Raw genomic sequence first — 26,595 nt, 5'->3', positions numbered from 1 at the left:
TTCACTATTTTCTAATAGATCTTCTTTAAAAGAACCTATTTATTCGAAGAAACTCCGAGAATAAACATAACCCCAAACCCCATTTCGTAAAAAACTTTATTACACATTTTATACAAAAACATTTTAGTCAGTATATTTGAAAATAAACTGCTTTTAAAAGTGCATTCCTAGTGTTTTGTAAAACAAAGAAATGAACGTTTTGCAAGCTAAATAATTTAGTCAACCACGAAAAATGTAATTTTTAGGATTAGCATATTTTGATATGTGTGAGAAGAGACGTAGAATTTTGTAACTGCATCGGTATTGAACCGTTAGTCTGCTTGTTGTGTGTTTCCGGAGAACAGGAAACTGCATCCGGTGTAAGAGTCGTGATTGATGCAATACGTTAACACATTTCTCCAGTATGGATCTTGAGATAGAAGTCTCGGATTTCCTAGAATTATTACCAGAGCACGAGCACGGGTAATCGCAACGTTAAGTCTTCGGGGACAAGCAACGAATCCAAGCGAGTGTCTAATGTCATCGTGGACAAAATCATTGGAAGACCGTACAGCTGAAATGATGATAACGTTACGTTCTTGACCTTGAAATCCTTCGACGCTGCTGATTTTTGGTAACTGCACGTCCAATTGCATGAGTAAATCACGAACTTCGAGAACCTAGATGGAAAGATTCGAAGATATAAGATATACGAAACAATTTACATTTATTTTCGAAATGATCAAGCTCGTATATTCGACCTGTTTTTGGTAGGGAGTTATAATTCCAATATCATCTGGCGAAATACCACATTCGTATAGTTTCAGTAGGTACAGATACACTTGCGTAGCTTCTTCGGGATTGTACCAGCTAGGACTGTCATTGTCCCTACAGTTCTTTCCATTTATGCCATGGAAAACTATCGCTGGTGGCGAACCTTCCCTTTCCGGTAATTCAGTAGATAATTCTTGCAGAAGCTTAGCTTCTTTACTTCTTTCGGGAGACACCTACGTGTATTGTTCGATTAGACCTCTTTCAAGTAATTCGCGAAGTTTTAGGTTAGGGTCATTCCACGCGAAAACTGATATCAACGAATCTCAAAGGATTTTGAAAAAATTATTTCGTAATAGCTCAGTCCTTTCCGAATAAAACAAAAAAAAGTGCAGCTCAATCGGACAAATAGTTCCCGAGATAAAAATTCGTAAGTGAGGCCCGTTTCCGCCAAAATGGGCAAAAATTGAAAACTTCGAAGGCCTGCCATTTCTTGAAAAATTCGAAACCGGTAAAATGATGACTTAGACCCCCCCTAATTTCACATGGACTACAACATATTTAAATTTGAACCAAAAATCCGAAATTTTACTCAAAAAAGTGTCCGTTTTCGTGTGGAATGTCCCTTTAACGATCAGTATTAATATATGTATAACTATACATACTTGTGCTACCAATTCAGAATCGTAAAACATGGAACTCGACAACTCCACAATTTCTGGTAAACTCCGATAATTGATGACTAACTTAGTGACGAGTCGAGGATCGTAATGAGTTTGGAAACCATTAGGGTCTCTTTGATATGGAAAGTGTCGTAATAATCTCACTAAAAATGATTCGTCCAATCCGAAACTCTTAGCTATTTTACTTTGTACGACTGGACCCAGTTGCAACGGATCGCCTGCAAGTACTACTTGGCCATGATCGGAATGTGTAAAATTCAGCGGAATCATGATTTCTGGTTCTGTTGCCTGGCCAGCTTCGTCGATTAGCACATGCGTGAAATGTCCATGAGGAAAGCCTATATTGTGCAATATTCCTAATGCGATACATGTACCAATGGTAATTCTATGTCGTCCAAGTGTGCTCACGTTACAGCTTAACCTTGGTCCCACTCCGTTATATTTTACACTTTCGCATGTTCTCTCTTCTCCTAATTCTGCGGTAGCACAATATGACAATAACTTCTCCGGTATAGAATCATTGCCCAAACAGTGATGAGCTACGAGACGTACCTGGTAAACAGACACACTATTATTTGTACCGTTATACTATGGAAAGAATGTGACATCTTCTTTTTTACCATTTTTAACACTAACTGTACCGAGTACAAAAGGTGACTGATATACATTGTTTTGTGAAAGTTACGAAACTGAACTTATTTAGATATCTCAAAATTTTGATAAGAATATGTGCTTGAATAAGTCAATTTATGTCATCATTTCTAATGGAAACGTCCTTATAATTTCAATAGTTGAGTACGGTTTGTCTTAAATTCATAAAATCCGCAGTCTACTTATGATTATAATGTGAGAAATACCATGTCGCCAGGATTAAGGGTTCCGCTATCCAACAGTCTTTCAGCTATCAGATTGGCTGAGCTATTAGATGGCGTTGCGATTAACAGTCGGCTGCTTGGTATCGTCGATAGTATTTGTAAGATTGCTTCACAAAGAGTAATGGTTTTTCCAGTACCAGGAGGTCCAAATATCACATAAGGTAATGGCCGTGCGTGCCCTTTCAATATGTTTCTCACAGCTTCTTTCTGATAGTAATTCAAGTTCTTATTGAACCAAATCAATTTTCGTTTCCTCACTTGCGAGATGTACGGTTCCAATTCGGTATTCTCGGGAGGGACCGGTGTAACACGCTCTAAATGATTTTCTATGCTTGTTTCATTTCTGGTTACGTTCGTTCCGATAGATTGGCGATTACCTTTCGTCGTCACGGCAGAGTTGATCGCAGGTTCTGTGTTTCCTTCTGTCGATTTAACATTAAACAATCTTTCTACAACTGACATTCTTTTAGATGATTTTGATGTATTACTTGATTTATTACTCGTGGATGTATTAGTACTGGTACTAGAAGATTCCGATGATATAGAATCGGTCCGCTGATGAGTCACCGACTTTGGAGCTGCGTCGCTTGATAAATCAATTTCTTGAAGGTTCAATTGAGAGTCTTTCTCGATGACACGTGTCGGAAATAGAAAGTTCGAGCCCAAACGATTGATAGCTACGTTAATAGCGTTGTGACAACGTTGCAGACCAGTTTTCGAGCATTTAAACGTCACTTGACAATCTTCGCCGTTGTAGTCTTCGTGAAATTTCTGAGTGAACTTCAAGAAAATCTCCGAACTTGTAACTTTATGGATGAACCCTTCGTACTTCCGTGATCCTGTTTTTTAAACGTCAAATTTCCATCAGACACGTGACACAAATTCACACTGGTTCTAAAATGACTTTTTGAAACTACTATTGGGGTATGGGAATAAGTTTCCGCCCCTTTTTGTTGAAAAGAAGCGTATAAACAATTCCCACAGCGTGAAAACGTTTTCCAACAGTAGATCGATCGACGTTTAATTCAATTGACAGTTCTGCAAGTGTTTCACGTGGATTTCCATCAAGTAATGCTGGGAAATCTGTGTCTTCGAACTTTTAGGCATACCATCGTAATCTTTGCCCTTACGTCGAAATCTTGTATTTGATGGAGCATCGTCCCCGTAAATATATAACACCTTTCTTTAAAACAACACTTCAAAATAATGCAACATGACTTCCCGCAAATGCTGCTTACTTCGAACAAAAGTCGACATTTCTCACGCGAATAATTGACTGCTGTTCACGCTCGAAACAATTGCCGCTAACTGCGTTTTGAATCTTAGACGTAGACCTTTCAAAAACATGTACCACGTTCCATCAAATACGCGATCGGTACTTAAATAAGTACAAACGAACTAGTAGTTACAAACATACCTTGAGTACTATCCCATTTAAAGGACACCATGGCTCTGTCGCCGACGATAAGCGACGGACGTTTCTCAGCAAGACCAGGCACTTCCATTGCCAGATATTCCCCGCGTGGTCTCATAATTACACTTTCGATGCTGTATCGTTGTATTTCTAATTCTTGAGCAATTTCCTCCAAGTACAGTAAAGCATGAAATCGATCTTTGTACGAGTGAAAGGTGAGTCTTTCTAACAGAACTGGTACAGCACCTCCTATATCGTTTGTAGTTTCGGTGTGCGATTTTCTTTCATTTATACATTCTAATATTAAATCCCAATAATGTTTCGGGACTTTGAATAATGTATTTCGTACTTTAATGAACGACGGTGGTTTACACGGACGAACGCCTGGAATATACGTTGAATCGCTCCATTCGTTTGAATTTGGTATATACTTATTGCTTGGTTTACTATTACTAGTCTTCGAGTGTATCTTCCTTTCTATACTTTTCGGACTAACCGTTATACGAAACACTCTTCCGATTTCGAAATCTGTAAAACTAAAGACAAATAGCTCCTTGCTTGGACCGACAAATTTTGCTTTACACTTAAATATATAGGTTAAAGTAGTCGAAGGATTTAATACTGAAGTTGCGTCGAGTTTTCTTGGCTGCACTAATTCTAGTTGAGACTGAGCTTTCTTTGTCTTGAAATAACCCTTCTCCAATACACGAGGAACGTCGCTTGTGTTTTCTATTGTAACAGTTACATCCTTCTCTTCTAACACGTTTAAGTCGACATTTAAATTACTAGTGATTACTATGCCACTTTTATTCTTCACAAGTTCGTTTAAATCTTCTTTTGTTATGGGGATGTTACATAATGTCGGTAGGATATATTTTTTTGAAACCTGAAAAGAAGATGTTTCTCTTTATTCGTAAGCTTGTTAAAATGAATACACATTTCCCAGCTTACCTGAGCTATCGGAACAACAGTTAACGACCGCCATGTATAAAATCCTTGGTCGCTTTCGATGCTATCATGAACTACTTTATCGCCGACACAAGGAATATAACCTGAATCGCATATCCTTTTGTTAAATACAATATCCTTGTCGATAGTACCGATTTCTTTAACAGAGTCATAGCTGGATACAGTTCCTATGTCAAACTTTGATCGTAAAGGTTGTATTCTTTTTATCTTCAAGATTTCTTTGTTCGAATCGAAGCAGTTACTATCGGTCTCCACGTCTGCTTCTATCTGCAACCAATCTCCGATTACAGGAATAAATTCTGACTGGACGTCATTCAGATTCACACGAATGTCATGAGGATCAACGATCAACTGTCGCTTCTTGCATTCGATTACTTTGCCGATCTTACACGCACTCAGCGTTCGTGTTTCGGTAAGTTCCGTTTGAGATTCTGCAGCCGAATCGTCCCACGATTCGTCTATTACGCAAATAATCTTTATTTTACACTGATTTTCAGAACCTTCCTTCGAGGTTGAGTAATAAACCTTATCACCTACTTCTAAATTATTTATTGCAGAGATAGTTCCTCTATCGCATACATAGAAGTTATCGACCATAACATAATCTGTCGCGACGAAAGTAATCTTCCCAGTTTTGTAACAACCGCCGTTCTTGTTGAAGTATTCCTCTTTTTTTATATCTTTCTCATAGGCATTTTCAATACGAGCCACGACATCGTTCATCTCGTCCACATCGTTACTTTTAATAGATGATTTATGTCCTACGACGTGTTTCACGATCGTATATATTAACGACAACATGTTCAATTTCTATTATTTCTGTCCATATACCTGCGAACATCATTGTAATTGACACTTCACGCTCCGAGGCAAATTCAAAAACCAAAACACGATTGTTTATAGAGCGACTCCCTGTTCGGACGCTCTCAACTTTGTTAATATCGGAGTGTGCGATTTGAACTTTCTTGGGAAGCTGGAGCAATTAGTTTACTACAGGATGCGGAAAGAAATTTCTTCAAAAATAGCAATTGATCCGAATTGTAGAGAAAATACTGAACGCATTTTACAACTTTCTCGTGTCGATTATATGCACTGTGAAAGTTTCATCGAAATCAGTTGATGCGGGGAAAAATGACAGGCATTGAAAGATGTAAGACTTCTTAGATGAAAATCTGCAATTTTTACCATCTTTGAACGTTTGTACTTCATTGCAACGTTGACCGATTTTGACGAAATTAATTTTTCCACGATTCCGAACAATTGCAATTTTTGATAAAATTTCTCTTCACACTCCGTAGTAAACTAATTGCTCTATTTAGCTTCCCAAGAAAGTTCAAATCGTATAGTACAATATTAAAAAAATTATCGTCTTTTTTATAGAGCGTCCGAATATTATTTCGATATTTAACTGTACGTACCGATCAATTGGCTGATACCTCCACTCTGTTACTTTAATATAATCTAATTCTTTTCTCAATGACTGAACACGTTTCAGGTGTAGCTCTCGAAGTAGACGTTTCTGTTGCTTTTGTTCCTGTAGTTCAGATTTCATCTGATTCAGGATTTTCGATGTTTGATTCCCATTGGAGGTTAATTCTGAATCTTGAGATTCGGACGTTCTCTGTCCCGGTGAATGTCCCAAAGTACCAGACGACAAAGCAGAAGAATTCATAATTTTTTACAAACAATTGTTTAAAGTGACTTTGTACAACGTATAAAAGTATCTAAACGAACGTGCTTTTTCAAACTGCATCGTTAGTTTATGTTTCTATTTATATATGTATCGTTATATTCTGCTGTGTGAATCAGTGAATTGTGAATGTGAATCAATGTGAATGTTGGAAATCAGTCATCAAATATCGCAGCTTCAGAAAGTGCTCTCGTTTTCATCGTTCCGCCGTTACGCCGCTAGAGAGAAATTTTCGATATATATAATTATTATTTATCCTCTCTGTTATTATGTAGAGAAGGGTGGATAACTAATATAAATACTGTAAATACATATATATACACACAGCTACACATCTATAGAATCCGTATTTGTGCGATAGAATTTCACATATCATACAATTTGGAAATGCGTTTCAGCAGAGAGTATACTGGTTTCAGTACAAATCTCATAACTATATAGACTGTGGCTGTTACGTAATTTTCAATTTTTGTACTGAAATCAAATAAAATTTTATTTTCAGTGGTAGTAGACTTTTTAGATTTTGATTTGAAATCAATAAAAATTCTACTGAATTCTGTCGAATTTTATATTCTAGCATTTTTTGAATATTTTCAGAAGTCATAAATATGCATAAAGATCCGCGTTGTACTCATAGATCTTAGTGTTTCTAACAAGGTGTTCCAGAAATGTTGTATTTCCTTGAAAAGAGTGATTCCTAAGGTCATTTGAAAATATTTCCTTTACGAAAATGTTTTCCGCGGCTTCGAAAAACACGGACCAATCGGAGCGCGGTTACAGCGGACGGATTTCAGCTTGACCAATGCCAACGCCACGTTGCTGCGCTCTGATTGGTCCGTGTTTTTCGTTAATAACTCCGCCTCGGAGAAGATTCTCGCAAAGGAAAATTTGTTTCAAAGGACCTTAGTAATCACCCTTTTCAAAAAAATGTAACATTGTTGAGACACCCTGTATATATAAAATGTAATTATACAGAATTTCGATTAATATTTTATTCTTTCAATTTCTTACATTGAAAGCTGTTCGAAACAATAATTTGATTTTCGCGGTATATTAAATGTAAGAAAATGTCTAATTATATTTAGACTTTCAAACTTATATCGAGAAATTCGCATTGAAATCTATGCATTTTTGTCCACTGACAGAGCTAAATTTGCGTTCTCCAGATAACTACGTTTCAAAAGAAGCTATAACCAATCATAATATAATATATGAAAAACTGTGTGTGATTGGTTGTGTTTTTGACACTTTGACGTCTGTCTGTATCGTAGTATGGGTCATATGATACTGTCATTCAGCGGAACAAGAAATTTGTAAATTATTATCAAATATCGTTCCTGTTAATAGTTGTTACGTGCCTTATATATGCACAACTGAGTCGAAGTTACGTTATCGAACATTAACACAGTTTCGTATATCGTGCAACAATGTCGTTTTTTGTCAGTCCATTTTCAACACCAGTAGGTCAGAAGATAGGTAAGTTTCTTATTTACCTTTGTCAAACGTAATTATATCGAGCAATTAGATATACGTAAAGAAATTTAGTTTACAAGTTCCGTGCGAGTGAATCTTTTTGGTAATATATCGATATATTTCAATGTCTGTACTTTATCAACTTGTTCTAATGTACATATATGTTTGTCATGGATCAAAATTTACAAAGTGTTTTGCATGAAAGATAAGAAATAATGAATACCGCGTGTAATAGTTGCGTGTTTCGTTACAGAGCAAGCTACAGATGGTAGTTTGCCGAGCGAGAATTGGACTCTTAACATGGAAATTTGTGATATTATCAATGAAACAGAGGACGGGCCGAGAGATGCAATTAAAGCAATTAAGCGTCGACTCAATCAGTCTGCAGGAAAAAATTATACTATATTCATGTATACTCTTACCGTTAGTATTTAGACATGTGGTAATCTATATTTTAAACACGATACGTCTTAAAGTTACTATTTCGATTTACTCGTTCATATCTATATGTGTATGTACATGCAATTAGACGGAACGCTGAGTGTTGTTCATTTATAATCGCTGTAACGATAACTCGCATAAATTTGAATCCAGGTATTGGAAACGTGTGTAAAAAATTGCGGGAAACGTTTCCATTCCCTTGCCTGTTCGCGGGACTTTGTACAAGAACTGGTCCAACTGATTGGACCGAAGAACGAGCCGCCGACAGCGGTGCAAGAGAAAGTTTTGAGTTTGATTCAAACATGGGCGGAAACTTTCCGTCATCAGCCGCACACGCAAGGAGTCGTAAGAGTGTACCAAGAATTGAAAGTAAGAGGCATACAGTTTCCGATGACAGACTTGGACGCTCTAGCTCCAATCATTACGCCGGAGAGAGTAAGACGGATTGTAATAGTAAAACATTTCTAATCGTATGGAATGCAACGTGTTATCCTTCGCGTGTTATTGTTATTGTAGAGTGTACCTGAATTAAACGAACAGAGCAACGTTAACGTTCCTGCGATCGAACAGCAGTGTGTATCTTCTACAACAACGCAGCTTCAACAATCTCAAGTTCAGCCGTCGCTGCAAGTAACCCAGCTGAATGAACATCAGATGGCTAAGTTACAAAGCGAGCTTGACTTTGTGCAAGAAAACATGCGCGTTCTATCGGAAATGTTGGCGTATTTTACAAGTTCGGATCAAAGTAACAGCCAGCAACCGGACGCAGCGGATCTGGAGCTTTTAACTGTACGTCTCGCTTTTTAATTTGACGATCTATCGTGGACTTTCACGAGTTGATACGATTTTGCGTTCCAGGAACTACATTCGACGTGTAAATTGATGCAGGAACGAGTTGTCGACTTAATTGGAAAGTTAGCGCACGATGAAATGACAGCAGAATTGTTGCGCATCAACGACGAATTGAATAATTTGTTTTTACGTTATCTACGATACACGAAAAACGTAGCGGTGGCTGCTAGAACGATTCTAGCGCAGACAATTGGCCACCCACCGAACGGTGATTCTACGACAGCATCTAAGAAACAAGAAGGCGATTCGCTCATAGATTTATCTGATGAAACCGATGCTTTGGAGAAACAGATAACAGGAATGGGTGAGTATTAGATATTTCTATTGGACAGGAGAGGTACGATAACAATTTTGTTTTACACTTAATCGCCAGGCATATCTGAAAGTAGCGATAAACCGAAAACTGAACGTAAGGAACGGAAGGAAGGTGACAACGACGAATTTGATATGTTTGCACAGTCACGCAACGCAACATACGAAACAACAAAAACCAGGTTTATAATATTAATGTGAATTCTTTGAATTTCTTAGAGAATTTTATACGATATATCATTGATTTGTATTTGTTTTAGCGGTAGCAAGTATGAGGATAATTTGGAGCAGGTGAGCGGAGGAAGCCTCAATACAGCGATTCTCAATCGCAATAATCCTAAATATCCTCAGCAGAATGCTTCTACAGTTGCTTCTACCACTGCTACTTCTGTGCGTAAACCCTATCCTTACTACGTTCATTATTGCAAAGCATTTAGCTAATACAAGTATATAATATTCTTTGTTTATTCACGAGAAGTAAGTTGCCTAGAAGCACGGAAGGTGCTGTCATAAGTTTCAATTAATCTATTTTATTGTTAAAATGTTATTATGCACATCTAAATGACACACTTGGTTATAAATTTGTACAATGAGCTTTAAAATTATCTGTCCTAACGAAAAGGTAAGAATATTATAATTTACTGACTTTTTATAATAAAGCAAGGCATCATGTTCTTTTCTGATCCAACAAACCCGAAGATGCTTTCTTTTGATGCATAGCTTTTTAGATAGCATGAAACGTTTATAACTTTATTTCTTACGTTTCCTTATGCTTTGTTTTGGCCTACATATATACATATATGCGTATATTTACTTGTTTCTCTTGTATTTTGTTTAATGTGTTCGTGTTTATTTTGTGTTCTCTTTGTTTTGATATTTAGCTGAATCGGGAGTCCGAATTTAATGAAATGGCGGCCTGGTTAGACCACACGGTGAGTTATGTGTAGTGCGAACGTTCTTTCTTGTAAACAGGTCCGGCCTTCTCTATAAAGGGGCCTGGGTGCAAGAAACCATTTGGGGCCCTAAATTTTTTGTAAAGTAACCAAAACTACAAACACGAACATACAGGGCGAGTCCGAAGAAACAGGACACCTAAATATCTCCGTTACTTTTCGTTCTACAAAAAAACTTCTTAGGGCAAAGTTACACTGTTTGAAAGGCCACATGTAATGCATGTTTATTTAATGCGTGATTTTGTTTTTGCTACATACATTAATTACTTCAGAAAAATAACATTATTTCAGTTCTCAATCGCGGGCCCCGGTGCATAGCATTCGCTGCACCCCCCAGATGGCCGGCCCTGCTCGTAAACCATAACTGTAATCGTTCAAAAATTATGTAACACCGCTACACCGCTTTGGAATATTTTTTAAGGAATACCTTGTACTGCTCCGTGCAGTAAATTACAATGTAGATACATATATACGTTTTAATTTAGAAAATTATACTTATTTTTTCTTTTTTTTTAGCCAGGAGCACACGACGATCAAGAATCGTTAACGTCGTCCGAATTTGAACGGTTTTTGGCAGAACGTGCTGCTGCCGCTGAAGCTTTACCAACTTTCACTACAACTACCACCACTACAAGCAGTACTACTAATTCCGGCAATTCAAACATTCAGCGTCAAATCAATAAAGATCAGGACAAATCTTTATTCGCTCTTTAAATACTGCTTTAAACGCTTACGTTTCTTACACGGAAGGTAGACATTTATTTCGAAATGGTTCACTCTCGTCGGAGAGATCTCTCCCTCCCTCTCTCTCTCTCTCTCTCGCTGTCTCTGATAAATTAATAATTCTAACATCTTCGGTATTTTCAAAAGATTGACAAATTGAATTCGGAGTAATAAGGAAACTGTTAAAGAAAAGAAACGCTATCCGCTTGTATGTACTTAAAAACGTAATTGACCCTAAATGCGATCGTAAATTAGCATTTCTTTATGGTGTAAAAATTTCATAATAACGAATAACTTATTTTACATTAAAAAATTATCGTTACGTGTAAACGTTATACGAGTATATTATAATATGAACATAGACTAATTTATGTTATCTGTATATATGAAATACGACACATTGTATCGGAAATGTATCTCGCGATGTGTTGTATCTCATGCCTTGAAATGTCACATGAACAACTAATAATTCATAACGTAATTGCATTTTTCCGATTTGCAAACTCGGATTGCGAACGGACGAATATTTCTTTATTCGAGCTATAGACGAAAGTATTTTTCTATGTTGAATTGAACACATGTGTCCCCTATTATTTTATATTATGTATAAAATATGCTATGTATTTACCGATGTAGTGATTTTTATTTTCATAAGAGTATTATTGTCATAGAGTAATATAAATTTATTATTGCTAGTATTGTTGCAATGATGTGTACTGCTATTACGAGTAATTATATGTTCTGAGAAGCTATACTATAGGATAATAATATTGACACCAAGCAATTCTTACGTTTATGATTTTAAAAAGCATACAGTTTCGTTTTTCGACGAGAATCAGGTTTATTCACGTGAATGTGATAAAAAAAGAAGGAAAACAGAATGCAAAATAGTAAGCAGAAGATTGTCTTCGAGTGTTTGACCTTAGAAAATTACGAAAATTGAATTGTATCATTTCTAACGGTGAATATTTTATTTCCAAATGAAATAGTAAAATATTTTTGCTAAAATGTAATGTATTACTTTGAAGAAATAGCGACGATCACCATAACTTTAAGTGCACTGAGTTTTATTATGGTAGAATGTACATAAGCTTACACTTTTCTTTTTTAAATTATCATACATCAGACGTGTATGTAAATCAAAGCCAATAACAACAAGAATTCCTTTACATGTGTAAACTAAATTGACGAGTCATACGCAGCCAGTGTTTCGTAACTGCATGCTCGCTTTACCCTGTGGTCTCTCGATTTAACGGATCTCGCTGTAGACTGCTATATCTCTGCTCGTGTTTTCTGTTTATTGTATCGAGTAATCAAGAATACACAATAAAGCAGGATATTCGTGCACGATCAATCTTTATTATTTTACAGATTGTCGAGGATGTTGTCTGCGTCTTCAGCACATCTAAATTTATATATAGTTTCTTCAAAGTAACAATTTTATTATAGAAGATCGATTTTCTTCCATTGATTTAATTACACAACCTGTACACAAGCTTTTCTAATCAATTTTATAAGTAACGAGTCACAGAATTATTGTTCCATTTGATGTAATAATAATTTCGTTGTATATCGCGTATAATTATTATACATATATATAGAAATTTGTGATTAATTTGCATTTCGAGGAACTTTGTTGTGCCCTTAAAATTACAATATTATAGTTAAATATACGCTGAAAGGAATTCGTTATTTGTAACATCATTTTTTAATTTATAATAAATCTTTTCCATGCGTTCCAAAGTATTTGTAAATCTATAGATAAAAAATCAATCTATAGGCCTCGATCGCCCTCGAAAGTCCTATTTTCACGTTAATTTTACGGTAATCTGCTAAAATTTCAAGTCCCTCGTACCAATTTTAAAAAACACTGTAGTATATATACATTCTGTACTGTTCTGTACATATTCTGTTGTAATGGACTCAATGAATGGACTATACATTTCTTATATAAGAATGTATAGGAGTACTATCAGGGTAGGTATTATGATAACAGGGATTCTCTTTGCCTTAGATAGAAATGTTTATATTATTAATTTGAATAATGATTACACAATCTACCAGTCTCTGAATCTACTATATGTGAAATGTAAGAATGTATAATATGTATATGCGTATAATGCTGCTACAGTACTTATGCATATAACATATATTGTATATACATATACATACAGCGTGTATACAGAGTCTTCAGCAACAGGTGGCAGAACATTCTACATTCTACACGTTATAATAGTAGATATAAAAGTTGAAATCGAAAATAATTCGTTCTTCTTACAACCAATAATAGCGTTAGGCGAATCAGCGTCTGTGCTACCACCGCGGACTAACCTGACTCGTGCACGCCACTATCGGCAGATCAAAAAGATTTCTAATCGAAAAAAAAACAAAAAACAAAGCCGTCGACTTCGCAATTAATATATCTTTCTCTTTAATTAAATCGTTTTACACATATATATGTTATCATTCATTCTCTCACACACCTGTCACCGAATGCTCTATGTATATATACTGTAATCATAAAAAATATATGTAGTGTTTGTATATATCAATGAAAAATATTATAATTTCTAATTACACATATTCAAGTTCACAGAAACTATTTATAGTTTTTCAGATGCTTGCGAAGTGAAAACCTGCATTGAAATTTTTCAAATTGTTGCACGTATATCAGTGTGCACAGTATTTATATGTATATATATATATCGATGTATGCATATATGCCATTATATGCATGACTATGCAACACATGTATATACCATGTATACATATATATGTTCGTACACACATTTAGCACGAGCGATACCACGAGCTAAGGTCACGTGGTTCACCCATCGTGTATTTCACGCTGATCATTTCAACCCGTGCGGTTGATCTATTCGGTACTGTTTCGAATTTTTTTTCTGTGTGGAGAATTACTTGACTCGGGAATAAGAATTTCAGAGAATTTTCGGATGATTTGGCATCGGAATACGAGTGGACGTTTCTTATTGTGCTCATCTCACGTGGAACATGTATACTGTATCAAAAGGACCTAGCAAAATTGTCGCCAAGACACGAAGAGGTACGGGAATATTTAACGATTATCATTGAAAGATTTTCTGTATTTACACATTGGAATGTAATTAACGGTCGTGACATTAGCTCGGTTGAACGGTATGATTTTTCAGGAATCAGCCAGAATCTCGAGAGATTGGAAACCTTACGCGATTTAACGCGTAAAGCAGATCCTGACGATAACCACGAGACCACCCGGTAAGTTTAGTGCCCTAACCCCATCTTAACCCTACTTCGTTATTTTCTCCCTCTCTCATTGTACTTTAAGCATTACGCAATTCATAATTCCTCGTCGGAAACAATCATGCGTAATCTGTATATGTTAGAAATTTTTTCACAAATCGGAAATCACAGTCGATAAACTCTGTCATAAATACATGAACGTGTATACTCGAGATAAAAATGTTTATATAATACACGGCTTTGTGGAATATCTCTTATCTCGCAAATGTATTATAACTAAATCGATGTTGATTTTACAGCCATGTACCAAAGCCAGTCTTTCATATGAATGGAAAATCTAAACTCAATTCGCATAGGCACCAAATGCAGGAAGTTATCACGCCGCAACACGAGGAACTTATTAAATTTGTTTACGAATGTAGGTTGACGAAATCTAATGTGTTAATACTCTATATCGCGCCATATAACGTATACATCAATTTTACAAACACTGTTGTCGAGCTGTCCGAATGTAAATGAAAATAACACGCACACAGACACGCACACGTACACAGCGAACCTTGCGTAACTTAATAATATCGTGTATCTATGCGAAAAACACATATATTACATCTGTAGTTTGATTTTTCAGCATGGAATCAAGTGAACACAAGGCAAAGAAGCGAATCTTCCGACGGTTCCGATTGCTCAGAGCCCTCCAGTAAGTTACGCGAAATGTTATTGTGTCTGGAATGCGTGTGTCCTCGTCGATATTCATAAGTGCGTTGAAAAACACTTATCGGAAGTGTAACCTCCTGTTTATATAACCAGCTTGAAAACATCATGAATTTTATCTGAAAATCTATCAAACGGTGAACGTTCACGACTTTATACGAATTTCTATTCCAGGTCCGAACTCTATAGTATATTATAACGATGGGGAACCAAACGATAGTCTTCAAGGTGAGTGTTTCTGCTTCGCAGCCCAGAAATGGACTCGGTTTTATACGATCTACCATCGCGCTCACTCATTTCCATACCGCACACATACGTACGCTTGACTATACCTTAATTATTGCCCACGATAGGAGTATTTCTGCTCTGTGTTCATTTTTATTTTGCTTATTATGTATTACACATCCTCCTGTGATTACCTTTGGTCTAGCAAGAATGATAGACTCCTCTGCGCTTAGCTTCTCTCAACTATTTCCTCCTCTTGTAATTCGCTGCCCTCTACTTTATAGCAGTCTTCTAATAGATGCCTTATTCTACCTATTTGTAACGTACACAACATACATTTTCCTTCTTCGAAGTTTCCGCATCTAGCTCTTGCGATTAGATCCTGGTTGCTCTCTTCTCCCTGTTTCTCTAAATACTCTATTTTACCTGCTGTTCTTATATATTTGTACCTCCGCGCATTCTCGACTTTGCTATAATGCACCTGGGATTGCTATTCTCCATCTCTCTCGGTCAGAATTTGAATTACATCTGCGCTTGGTCCTCTATTCCTATCTGGCTGTACCCCAGTCTCCCTACATATTCCTCTCTTTCCCTGCTATTTTTTGTCTCCCCCTTTTTCCTCTCCTTTCCGTCCAGACACTCCTTGACTAACACTCTTCCTTTTCCCTATTTTGTTTCTTCCAGCACTATGTACCCAGCGGTGCAATAGTCCAGTCATAGGCACCACTTCGGGTACTTAATCTGGATCTGTTCCATTTCTGCTCTTTCTTTCCAACCAAAAATTTCCGCACCGTTATAACAGTATCCTCACCACCAGATAATCGAACATAAACATCCTTCTCAAGGGGGCCTTTTCCAGCAGACGACGATCGCGCGTGAACACACACCGCTAGAGTACACTCACACACCGCTAAAGTACACTCACACACCGCTAGACCGCGTATACGTACGCGAGGATTGCAAGACGGGGCTTAGTAGTCAAAATCTCTAGATGAAAGATCAATCTGGTCCGCTGTTTGCCTCAAAAGTCGTTCTTTTACGTTTCCGAGCAATGGTTTTGCAGTATTTGGCTGCATGTTGCCCGTCGGAGAGGCTAGTACAGGCTAGTACGCCGGCTTGACTGCAGCGCCATCTGAGGGGCAACATGCGACGATTAGCAGGGCCGGCCATCTGGGGGGTACGGCGGATGCTATGCACCGGGGTCCCGCGATTGAGAGGGCCCCACATGATCAAGAACTAAAATAATGTAATTTTTCTGAAGTAATTAATGTATTAGCAAAAACAAAATCACGCATTAAATAAACATGCATTAGTAATACATATACAGGGTGAGTCCGAAGAAACAGAACACCTAAATATCTACGTTACTTTTCGTTGTACAAAAAAGACTTCTTAGGGCAAAGGTACACTGTTTGAAGGGCCACGTGTAACGGTTTAAGGGAAAAAATTTTCGAGGTCATTTTTTAATGAGATTTCAAGGTCATCGATATTTTTTTAATGGAATGAGGTATTTTGTTATACAACAATCGATGCAAGATGCAAGATATATTTGTGAATCTCCCAAATTTGTGAGATTCACGCTTGAAAAGATTGTTCAATTAATCGATCTACTCAATTGAATTGACGAAATTTTCATGTAACGACGATGTTTCAGATTTCAAGCCATTCGATTTGGAATCTTGGTGGGGCAAACGATTATTTAACAACATCACCAAATCGCTCTGAGACAAAGGGAAGTTGATGCAACTTATGAAGATAAATATATCGAAGTAGTACAGAATGGTGATCAGTGCTGAGAAGATTAGTCTATTTCTAATTGTAAATGCAAGTTATGACTCACTGAATTATTGCATATATATAGTGTTGAACTGGAAGTGCGTAAACACGAACTTGGTTTGTTAACCACGGAATTGCAACCGGTGAATTAAAAATAGTCTCATATACACACACACGCATAGTGCATTCGTTGTATACATAAATGAATTTATATACACTTTTTTATTAAACTTTAAACGAAATCTTTTTCGTACGAGTTTAGCATCGAGTTCAAATTCAATCATTGAGAATTTTCTACAAAATCATGTATATACATACATATATATATATACACACACGTAAACATTCGCATTTCAAATAATTTCTACATCGATCAAATATAAGTATTTTCATTATTATTGATTGCAAAGTACACAGCGCAACGCGATGCATGCGAGTTAAACAATTTTTCAAATGTTTCCTTCGTATTTCCTAAGGCTGTCCGAATTTAAAGAACAAAGAGAAAAGTGTAAACGTGTACAGAACGATTAAGTATAAAAATAACGATGAAACTCGAATTAAAGGAAATTTAACGAAATACAATATACGAGACCGGCGATTTCGTTATTGAAAACATTCATAGGTTTTTAAAATAATGAAGTCAAAGATATATGTATCTCCTAAATGCCATACCAAATAGGGTTAAGTACCAGACAGTAATCCCTGACGGTCTGAATCTGAATGCAGTGCGAGAAAAAAAAGAAAATGGATTTTTAACCATATAGAATGATGTACATATTGCATACATTGTTTGTGTGAATGCATAACACATTGCTGATATTGTTATGACGATTGTATCGAGATGCTTTTACGTAAGCAGTTGTTTAGTATAAATTTGTAGACTGATAATGTTTAAGATTGTCAAACGATTACCAGGCAGACATCCTTTGCGAGGTGAAGCTTGTCCCTGATGTATTTGTAAACTTTACTCTCGAAATTCTCATTTCACACGCTGATCCGAATTAATCTTCTTCTAGATGTAGCGATCTCTTTCTTTTTTTTAGTTTCAATTACCACTTTAACAGATTAATTGTATAAGAGCTCGGTGTGAAATAGAATTTCGAAAAGCAGAGTTCGCGAAAGTAGTCGAAATGTAGCGCAATAATTTGGCCATTCAAGGCTGAATCATGCAGTTATAAATAAATACAAGTTTATATATATATATTATATTATATTATGTATTATATATATATATATAAATTACAATTTCTTCTAATCTTTTCAATCTCTTTACACCTCTGTTCAGTTATAATACAGAAAATCTTTAAATGACGATAAAAGAAACAGTTTGGATATACATACATAGTAAACTGAAATTTTGTAGTACAATAAATAGTGTGTTTGCGTTAATTATTTATCATTATATGATATATCTTGTTGAAACGAATTATTTTACTCATTATTTGTAGTTACGTATTTTCGAAAAATCAAATAAACCGACGTAGAGACGAAATCTCCGATGCAAGCGGTCGTTCTTGTACGACATGTATATATATATTGTTGCATATGAAATGTCCGATTTTTAGCAATGACGTTGAAACAAACGCAATTTTCTACCCAATCTATCATTCTGTCTACGCATTTCGAAGTTTTTTGATTGTATTACGGTGAAAATAAGACATTATAGTCATTCGCGTTCGGTAAAAAGAAGATATTACGGTCATTCAAGATTGTTATCGTGATTTTGGGTACCTTGGTCACCCCGAAATTTCTCAATTTCAACATCAATTTTTCAATTTCAACTTTAATTCCAACATCAATTTTTCAATTTCAACTTCAATTTTTCAATTTCAACTTCAATTTTTCAGTTTTGACAACAATTTTTCAATTTCAATACTACGATATACCCTACAACATAATATGAATAGTAGTCCAATTTGTGCTATCGGTCGCGACAAAAAAACAATCTTTCTAGGTAGAGGAATTTATACGTCTTTAAGTATGATGAATCATTCTTGTGATCACAACACAGTTATCAAGTAATTATTATTTTTTTTTTGAGACACTTGAATTACATTGGTTAATAATACGTTGTTTTAATTATTATATTTTAGTTTTATGCATCAATACCAGATCGTTAAAGCATCGAGGGATATTGCCGCGAATGAAGAAATTTTTACTTGTTACGGTACAGTGAGAGTTTTCAACGCGTTAAACGTGTATGTGTGTTTACGTTTCATCGCTTACTTAGTATTGTTATCCATAGGTCACCATTACAGGTATTCATCATGGGAGGAAAGACAGGATCTGTCACCTACGTACTATTTCACTTGTAAATGTAAACCTTGCACTGAGCCAAATCTGAAATATTTCTTGGTAAATATACAAACACAGTTCATTCTTTCTCAAATAATTTAACAGTTGAATTACAATCATTTTATCACTGCAGGAAAGATTCACTGCCATGAAGTGTTCGAAATGTAACGGTGCACTGTGCAACATCGAGAATTCTTTATTTTGTATAGACTGCCTCGACAAGCCTAAACGTTTCCGACAAGATAAAATAAAGCAAGCTGCGAAACTCTTTAATGAAGCTATCAATTGCATTGATCGAGTAAATGTTAAAGGAGCTCTTAAGAAATTAGAAGAATGTTTAAATATTAGGAGAAGAACGTTATATAAATCTCATGAAGATATTGTCTCTACGTTACGAGTTATACCAACATTATATATGGTACAAGGTACTGTATAAATCAACTATTTCTGTGGAATGTTCGTTAACTTTATTCGAAATTAAACGAGATTATTTTTCAGGAAGATTTGCAGATGCTATAGAATGCAGGGAAAGTTTAATTGCTGTAGCTGTTGAAAGATTTGGACCTTCTAGTGTCCAGCACGTGGCTGAACTGTGGGAACTCGTAACTCTAAGCCTTATGTATCTTCGAAGGATGTCGGATACTACTACAAGCTCGTACAAGTAAGTTCGTTATGTTTCATGCATGAGAAGTTGAAAATTTATGACAAATTATGTGTGTAAATGTTTGCTATTTGTTTTCATATTATAGAGCTCTGTTCGCAACAGTACACGAACATTTGGAACAAATAGGGGAGTTGACAGATCTTAATTTTGGATCGTGGGGTGATCCCTACAGATTGTACAAACAGTTAAAAGACGTGGCAAACACACCATGATACAGATAAGTACAATGGCGATATAGTAAAACATTTTATGTCTCTTCTCGCGTGTGTGAACGTATACTAATTCGAAAAATTAAATCTTTTTTATTGACGCGACAGTTCATGTCCAAAATTATTTAACTTATAAAATGTCCGTTTCTTTGTTTTACAAAACGCTAAGAATGTACTTTTAACAGCAGTTGATTTTCAAATATATACTGACGAAAATGTTTTGCATAACATGTGTAATTAAGTTTTCTACAAAATGGTTCAATGCACAACGAAGTGCATTGTATATGTACATGTACATTGAAGTAAGAATTAAATTTGTATCATTTGATAAAAAGAAAACGATTACAAAGATATAGAAATTATCATATTTATTTTCCTTAGAATGGTACAAAAGTATTATCATCGAATACTTGAAGAACATGCTATCACATTTCAAATATACGTTGTACTTTGCGCGTTAAATCTCCGTATAAACGAACTAATATCAATCAATTGTTATGAAATTTAAATAATTAATATCTTCGAATACTTCGCGTATTACAAACTGAAACAGATCTACATACAGCTCGAAATGATTTCGCGGCTTTACCTCCGGTGTTGATACGTCAGCGGCACGACGAGACGGTTGTCTTTACTTTTATAGTATTCGTTAAAGTCTAACCGTACGCTTAATAATTGCAGCGAAACATCTTCAGCAGACGCAAGCATTATGAGAAATTTCTTCACTCTGTCCTGTAACAAATATACAACGTTCTATTTTGATGTTCTTCAGAGGATTTCCAATAATTTTGCTGTATCAAAAGAAAGCATAGAAATATTCTTTCACACTGCAATCTTAAATGAAACTGTTAGAAAATAAGGGCACTTCTATGAAAGTATTTACCTGATATGTTCTTGACAGCAATCTAAGTTGAATGAAAAGTGTGTTGAGATATTTTACAAAGGTAGCTTGACGTTTCGCCACTTCTTCGTCAGTCTGATCTACAGGATCTGGTCGTTTCGACGAATAAGTAGCATTGGTGTCATTTAATCTCGCTTTGTATTCGCGTGTGGCAACCTTCAGGAATGTTTCTTCGAGATTCTGCAAATCCAGAATTGGTCCGTACACCGAACGTAGATGATCCATCAGCTCCTGATAAAGAATGCACTATTTATTCTTTATTCAATAATTCTGTCATTCGTTAACAGCATCGCTATATTTTATCCCCTCTTATCCTAGATTTATCCCTTATCAAAGTTCTATTACAGGTATCAACACAAAGCCTGCAATATTTTACATGTGAAACGTTGAAATTTAATTCGGAAAAGTCCTGCGTATAATACTTTAGAGGTTATGAGATGTTCCGGATTTTCGAATTTGAAAATAACCAAGGTGAACGATGTATTTTGACAAGTTGATCTTTCTCCCGGCATTATTTAACAAGTTTTTCTTCGGTTTACCTAGACCCTGTCAATTTCGGAGTTGTGCCATCCGCTTGTGCCGCCACCCTTACGATTCGTCCGCTTGGAAAACCAGACCGAGACCAAACAATTGTGTTTAATGGACACCTGTTCACAACCATTCAGTCACAGAAAAGTGAATTATTTTCGTGATTAAATTTCATAATTTCACGTACAAAATTCCGTTTACCTCGTGATGATATCTGTAATATTTTGTCTAAGTGATTCTTTTCGTTTCAAGAAAAACTGATATCCTGAATCTGTGACCCGTCATAAACTAAAGAAGTTTTAACAGTATTCGAGGAACTAAGTTGTGGATCTTCAGACAGTGCATCGAGTTCGAGAAATTACCTGTGCAATTTCATGGATATTACGTGATATATCAAGTGGTTGGTATACCAACATATCTTTTGGCTTCGAATAGCCACTTTGACGAAAGCCTATGTTCACGTTCTGAAGCATATATTATTACAAGTATTTCTTAAATCGTGTCGATCAACAAGTTTAGAAATATAATTTGTATTTACATATTTATATTTCACGTACCACAGATTCATTCATTTGGATACTTACTTGAGATTTTTCATCTAGGAAAGTACCACGCCTTATCGTGTCGATGAAGTAAGTATGTGCAGTGATTATGTCGTCTAGCGAGACTGCTTGTCCAAGCTGTTTCGCGAATGCATCCCAGGAACATTCGATCACCTTGAAACATTGTTTCATTAATATCTTTATAATCTTTCATTTTCAGACGTAATATTCATTGTTTAATGGAAAAACACCATTTTAAAAAGCGTTTTTGAAGCTTCTCGTCGTTGACAATTAATATAATTTTCGGTCTCACCTCAAATAAAAAGAAATACTGCATTTGATGAACCAAGTGAACCATACTGCTTGTAATTAAATGTATGTGAGTCTGAATCGTCAGCACTTCCGGCATCTTGCGAAACATTTTCGCTGAAGTTATTTGACGTTTCCAGATCGCGCACAATATAGATTCCATCCTTTTCGCTCTCCACAGCGCGAAAAATATGGTCTGATACACTTCTCTATATGGTTCGAGAATCTAAAAATATTCAAAAATGTGTAACTTAGGAAAAACGCCGAAAAAAGTGGTTTATTTGGAATAACCCTAATAGAGATATTAGGAAACGTACAGTTCCGATGGGTCCACCAACATTGTAATCAAGTATAAAAACGTCCCAACCGGTTTCATTTTCCGATGGCGCTAACAATCTTACATCGAGTCTCCCATCTAAATCCAAGTCATCTATTTTTGCACTAGTTGCTCTTATTCCCGTTTCCAGAATGGAAGATATATTGTGCGGATATAGAGAGCTTGCAGGTTTATCTAATTCCAGCCTAGAAGTCGGAAAAAACAAATACATGTACAATTATTGTTTAGAAGGGACGGATATATATCAGAAGGCGCGAAAATTCCATGTCAAATGGACGCCAAATCGAGGGCAGGTACTGTTCTCGTTATAGGGGGCAGGTCGGTCGCACCAGGAGCGAACCTAACCTTACTTTCAGAGTAAACATTTAAATGATTAAAAATGCATGAAACTTAAAGTTATATATAATTTAGAAATTTAAATAAAATTCAATCCTTTAAATGTTCAATCCTCTTCGAGACTTGTGGCCTACACCCTGTCAAATAATATCGCGAACGTCTTGAGAGAGATTCTCCTACTTACTCCAACAAGTGCATAAGATGTTGAATAAAATGCCCTTGTCCTAGTAGAAGATATCCTTTAATGGCGTGCAAGTGGTCCATAAAGTGGTATTGCTTTGTTAGCACTTCGACTACTCTGGTTGATGTTGCTTTATAAGCTGTATCCATCATATTTTGCAATCGACCGTCTGGATCCATATCGAAGAGAACATCAACTGAACAGAATACAAATATCAGAGATATTGAGATACTTCTAGATTCAACGAAACAACTTCTTACGTGACGTGTAGATTATTGCGGATACCTTTGTACTCCTCGGTGAAATTTTTAAACATGTTTGTGTGTTTGCCTTGCCAAGGTGTAACATCTTTACATACTTCGCGCAAGAAGTTAATACTCTTTCCTGTACCCAGGATCTTTTTAGCTTGCGATTTCGAGATAAAAGATGGAAGCATGCTGTTACGAACTTGATACTTTTCATGCCACATTCTCTCTCCGGTAATGTCAGCGCAAGTCTCAATAAAAAATTCCCTGTACGGATCATCCAATTCACCGTCGGCAATCCACTTTATCAGCATATTGTACAAAGGATCGCAGACGCTTTCCAAAATTTCCTTGATCAACTTCTTCACGTCCGCGTCTCCGTAGTTGCTAAATTCGTATACTGCAGAGGCGAGAGCACCACCTTTCTGGCCTTGACAAGCTCTCACCATACTCGCCAACCATTTTAACGTTTCTAAAGGCTCGTATGCCCAGAGGTGTAGATGCGATAGAGTAACTTTATATAATCCTAATTGTGAATGTGCTCTGTAATGTAGCGGAGTGAATTATAAGTAAAGTGATGTATAATAATTAGAGGTATGCGATTGAAAGTTTTCTGGCTGGTGCATAGCATCCGCCGCACCCCCCAGATGGCCAGCCCTGAGAAAGACTTAATAAAATGATATACCTGTTTACTTCTTCTTGTATAGTAGCTATAAATCTATAATATTCAGACAATTTCGAGTACAAAGCTGCAACAAAACTGTCAGCCACCTGTCCACTCGAAGCAGCTGATATTCTCTCTAAACCTTTTTGTATTATATTGTGTAAATGCCCAAGTTCGCTCAATCTCAACGTAGATTGTTTCCGAGGTCTATCAATATTCAGCGTAGGGTCTATTTGAAAACCGTAATTCGAATCCAACTTTAATATTTTCCCTTCGATGCCTTGGAAAGAGTATATAAGGTCCTGAACTAGTATATCTTCGGAAATATATTCTTCGCCAAGTATTCTGGTGGATCTCATTAGAAAATCCCTCGAACTCTTCTCCGTATTATTTACAGATACAATTTGCTGTGGCGTATGCACCTCTGGCGTTGTCGCTAAATATGAAACAATGACGTGTAAGCGTAGAGAGGTTTCAAATATTTAATATTACTTACCGCTGGAAGATGCATGGGCCGCGGTTAGACCAAGCTTCAAGTCAGGAACAGAAAATATCCTTTTCTTCGGATGATCGCCAGCTTCGGACATATTTATTAAGAACACTAGAAACTGCGTTCTATGCTTCAACAGCTGAAAAGTAAAAATATAACTTAAAATATTCCTTAGATGCAAGTAAACAAACACATAGGAAAACTTCGCGATAAAATATATTCGTCCGGAATTGACCAACGGAACTTGTATACCAAACAAAAATGTATTGCGTAAAATGTGTAGCGTACCCCATCCTTCAACTCGTGAAATAATTTGTCGAATTGTACTGTATCGCTGCGCGACAATTTATCTTTTATTTGGTTCGCTATAGTAACTTCGTCTTCTTGCAGCGTTTCTATTCCTTGCGACGATGATAGAACTTCGAGAGCGAAACGCATCCATTTTCTTACTGCTTCTAAAAACAATACATGAAATAACAAATTAGGCGCACTGTCTAAAATGTTTGTGCATTATAAAGGAGAATTTTTCCTTCGAACAACATGAGCGTTAATTACTATGCAGGGCGAGTCGCCTAACGTTATCACCTGAAATATCTTTGTTGTTTTCGAAGATACATTAAATGTCTCGAGGACAAAGTTGAATGGTAAAATGGGGCTCATACGACACCAAAAAATTGTTGTTTTTATGTCATTTTTTTCAGAGACATCGAGGTCGCATTCATTTTCTTAAAAAGACCCACAAAACGTACTTTTTAAATTTTCGATATTGGTCCACATAAAAAAGTTGTGAAATGCCACTTTCAGTATTTTTTCTACAATTCCGATCAATTGCTATTTCCGAAAAAAATTTTTTCACATCCTGTGTGTTTGGTAAATTGCTTCCCAAAAAAGTTCAAATCGTATAATACAATATTGAAAAAGTTATCGTCTTTTTTGGAGCGTCCGAATATTAATTCGAGTAACTGTATCTGTCAAAGCAATTGTTCAATTGCATCAATTTTGACATCTGTATCACGAAATAAATAAAGTCTTGTTTGTTGTATAAACAGTGACAGTAGCGTCTAATTATTCTAGAGATATATGTATTCAATTAGATAAGAAGAAACAACAATTATATTTAATATTCTTGCTAACATTCAAAATATTTGGTCAGATATTACTCGATTGCTTATGTTGAGGTTAAGATAGGTTAGGACTACCATCACAGAAGATGATTTATTTACAATGTACTGGAGAAATGATTCTCCGTTATATTTATTTTTTAAATAGAATTTATCATTCGTTGTAAATAAGAATGTGCAGCGTTACCTGTCTTTTGATCTCCGCACAGAGAAAGAATCAATTTTTGGACTAGATCACCTATAATTTCGGCTTCTGACATTTTCGTATTTTAACCTCGCTGACACCACACATAAATATTGATGTATCAACACGACGCCGGTTCAATGTTATTAACTTTTGTACCAGTTTACGCGCGTTTTCAATTTGCAGTATGCTGATGCTAAAAATCGTTGCGCATGCGCAGTGCTGCCAGATGAGGGGAATCACGCCGATATGAGGTACCCCCTCTCTGATGACTAGAGTAATATGTGACACGTTGCGCGTGTGCGATTCAATTCAATTTCCACTTCCATTTTTCAGGTTTCAACATCAATTTTTCAATTTCCACTTCCATTTTTCAGTTTTCAACATCAATTTCTCAATTTCCACTTCCATTTTTCAGTTTTCAACATCAATTTCTCAATTTCCACTTCCATTTTTCAGTTTTCAACATCAATTTTTCAATTTCAACTTCAATTTTTCA

General features: G+C 36.0%; 5 protein-coding genes across 14 annotated transcripts; 3 read left to right on the top strand and 2 right to left on the bottom strand.

Annotated features, from left to right (window-relative positions):
• Positions 1-79: 79 nt before the first annotated feature.
• On the bottom strand, positions 80-6,249 carry Armi (probable RNA helicase armitage). Of its 3 annotated transcripts, none has more exons than XM_076442093.1 (8): positions 6,110-6,249; positions 4,674-5,522; positions 3,726-4,608; positions 2,797-3,147; positions 2,291-2,730; positions 1,416-1,985; positions 741-986; positions 80-659 (listed from the first exon to the last, which is right to left on the bottom strand). In XM_076442093.1, exons 2-8 carry the CDS (start codon positions 5,490-5,492, stop codon positions 312-314), a joined length of 3,657 nt encoding a protein of 1,218 aa, XP_076298208.1. In that variant the 5' UTR covers positions 5,493-5,522; positions 6,110-6,249; the 3' UTR covers positions 80-311. The 3 variants fall into 3 exon arrangements, with proteins under 3 accessions (XP_076298208.1, XP_076298209.1, XP_076298207.1); XM_076442094.1 differs by having other exon boundaries at positions 2,809-3,147; XM_076442092.1 differs by having other exon boundaries at positions 2,291-3,147.
• Positions 6,250-7,541: 1,292 nt separating this feature from the next.
• On the top strand, positions 7,542-11,889 carry LOC143217622 (TOM1-like protein 2). Of its 4 annotated transcripts, none has more exons than XM_076442109.1 (9): positions 7,542-7,857; positions 8,108-8,277; positions 8,449-8,730; positions 8,812-9,084; positions 9,154-9,451; positions 9,521-9,641; positions 9,720-9,750; positions 10,341-10,391; positions 10,929-11,889. In XM_076442109.1, exons 1-9 carry the CDS (start codon positions 7,809-7,811, stop codon positions 11,124-11,126), a joined length of 1,473 nt encoding a protein of 490 aa, XP_076298224.1. In that variant the 5' UTR covers positions 7,542-7,808; the 3' UTR covers positions 11,127-11,889. The 4 variants fall into 4 exon arrangements, with proteins under 4 accessions (XP_076298224.1, XP_076298222.1, XP_076298225.1 ...); XM_076442107.1 differs by having other exon boundaries at positions 7,543-7,857; positions 9,720-9,849; XM_076442110.1 differs by lacking the exon at positions 10,341-10,391 and having other exon boundaries at positions 7,543-7,857.
• A 2,087-nt stretch (positions 11,890-13,976) lies between these two features.
• Grip91 (gamma-tubulin complex component 3) lies at positions 13,977-26,342 on the bottom strand. Of its 4 annotated transcripts, XM_076442095.1 has the most exons (12): positions 26,100-26,342; positions 25,080-25,246; positions 24,798-24,930; positions 24,323-24,737; positions 23,678-24,180; positions 23,396-23,588; positions 22,856-23,060; positions 22,543-22,764; positions 22,272-22,403; positions 22,050-22,151; positions 21,142-21,390; positions 13,977-20,990 (listed from the first exon to the last, which is right to left on the bottom strand). In XM_076442095.1, the coding sequence occupies exons 1-12, from the start codon at positions 26,170-26,172 to the stop codon at positions 20,844-20,846; spliced, it is 2,541 nt and encodes an 846-aa protein (XP_076298210.1). In that variant the 5' UTR covers positions 26,173-26,342; the 3' UTR covers positions 13,977-20,843. The 4 variants fall into 4 exon arrangements, 2 of the variants coding, with proteins under 2 accessions (XP_076298210.1, XP_076298211.1); XM_076442096.1 differs by lacking the exon at positions 22,050-22,151 and having other exon boundaries at positions 26,100-26,340; XR_013010868.1 differs by lacking the exons at positions 13,977-20,990; positions 21,142-21,390 and adding an exon at positions 21,698-21,806 and having other exon boundaries at positions 21,889-22,151; positions 26,100-26,341.
• LOC143217629 (MAPK regulated corepressor interacting protein 2) lies at positions 14,058-17,230 on the top strand. Of its 2 annotated transcripts, XR_013010872.1 has the most exons (7): positions 14,058-14,199; positions 14,306-14,390; positions 14,675-14,793; positions 15,007-15,075; positions 15,264-15,317; positions 16,378-16,560; positions 16,969-17,230. XR_013010872.1 is itself a non-coding variant. In XM_076442119.1 (6 exons), the coding sequence occupies exons 1-6, from the start codon at positions 14,148-14,150 to the stop codon at positions 17,037-17,039; spliced, it is 450 nt and encodes a 149-aa protein (XP_076298234.1). In that variant the 5' UTR covers positions 14,058-14,147; the 3' UTR covers positions 17,040-17,230. The 2 variants fall into 2 exon arrangements, 1 of the variants encoding a protein (XP_076298234.1); XM_076442119.1 differs by lacking the exon at positions 16,378-16,560.
• On the top strand, positions 19,454-22,405 carry LOC143217628 (uncharacterized). Its single transcript, XM_076442118.1, has 4 exons — positions 19,454-19,810; positions 19,884-20,046; positions 20,135-21,630; positions 21,703-22,405. Exons 1-3 carry the CDS (start codon positions 19,534-19,536, stop codon positions 20,259-20,261), a joined length of 567 nt encoding a protein of 188 aa, XP_076298233.1. The 5' UTR covers positions 19,454-19,533; the 3' UTR covers positions 20,262-21,630; positions 21,703-22,405.
• Positions 26,343-26,595: the final 253 nt, after the last annotated feature.

The sequence above is a fragment of the Lasioglossum baleicum genome, chromosome 17 (genome assembly GCF_051020765.1).
Source record: "Lasioglossum baleicum chromosome 17, iyLasBale1, whole genome shotgun sequence".
NCBI classification, from domain to species: Eukaryota; Metazoa; Arthropoda; class Insecta; order Hymenoptera; family Halictidae; genus Lasioglossum; species Lasioglossum baleicum.
Note: the sequence above shows the minus strand (reverse complement) of the source record. Positions and strands in the feature narration are given on the sequence as shown.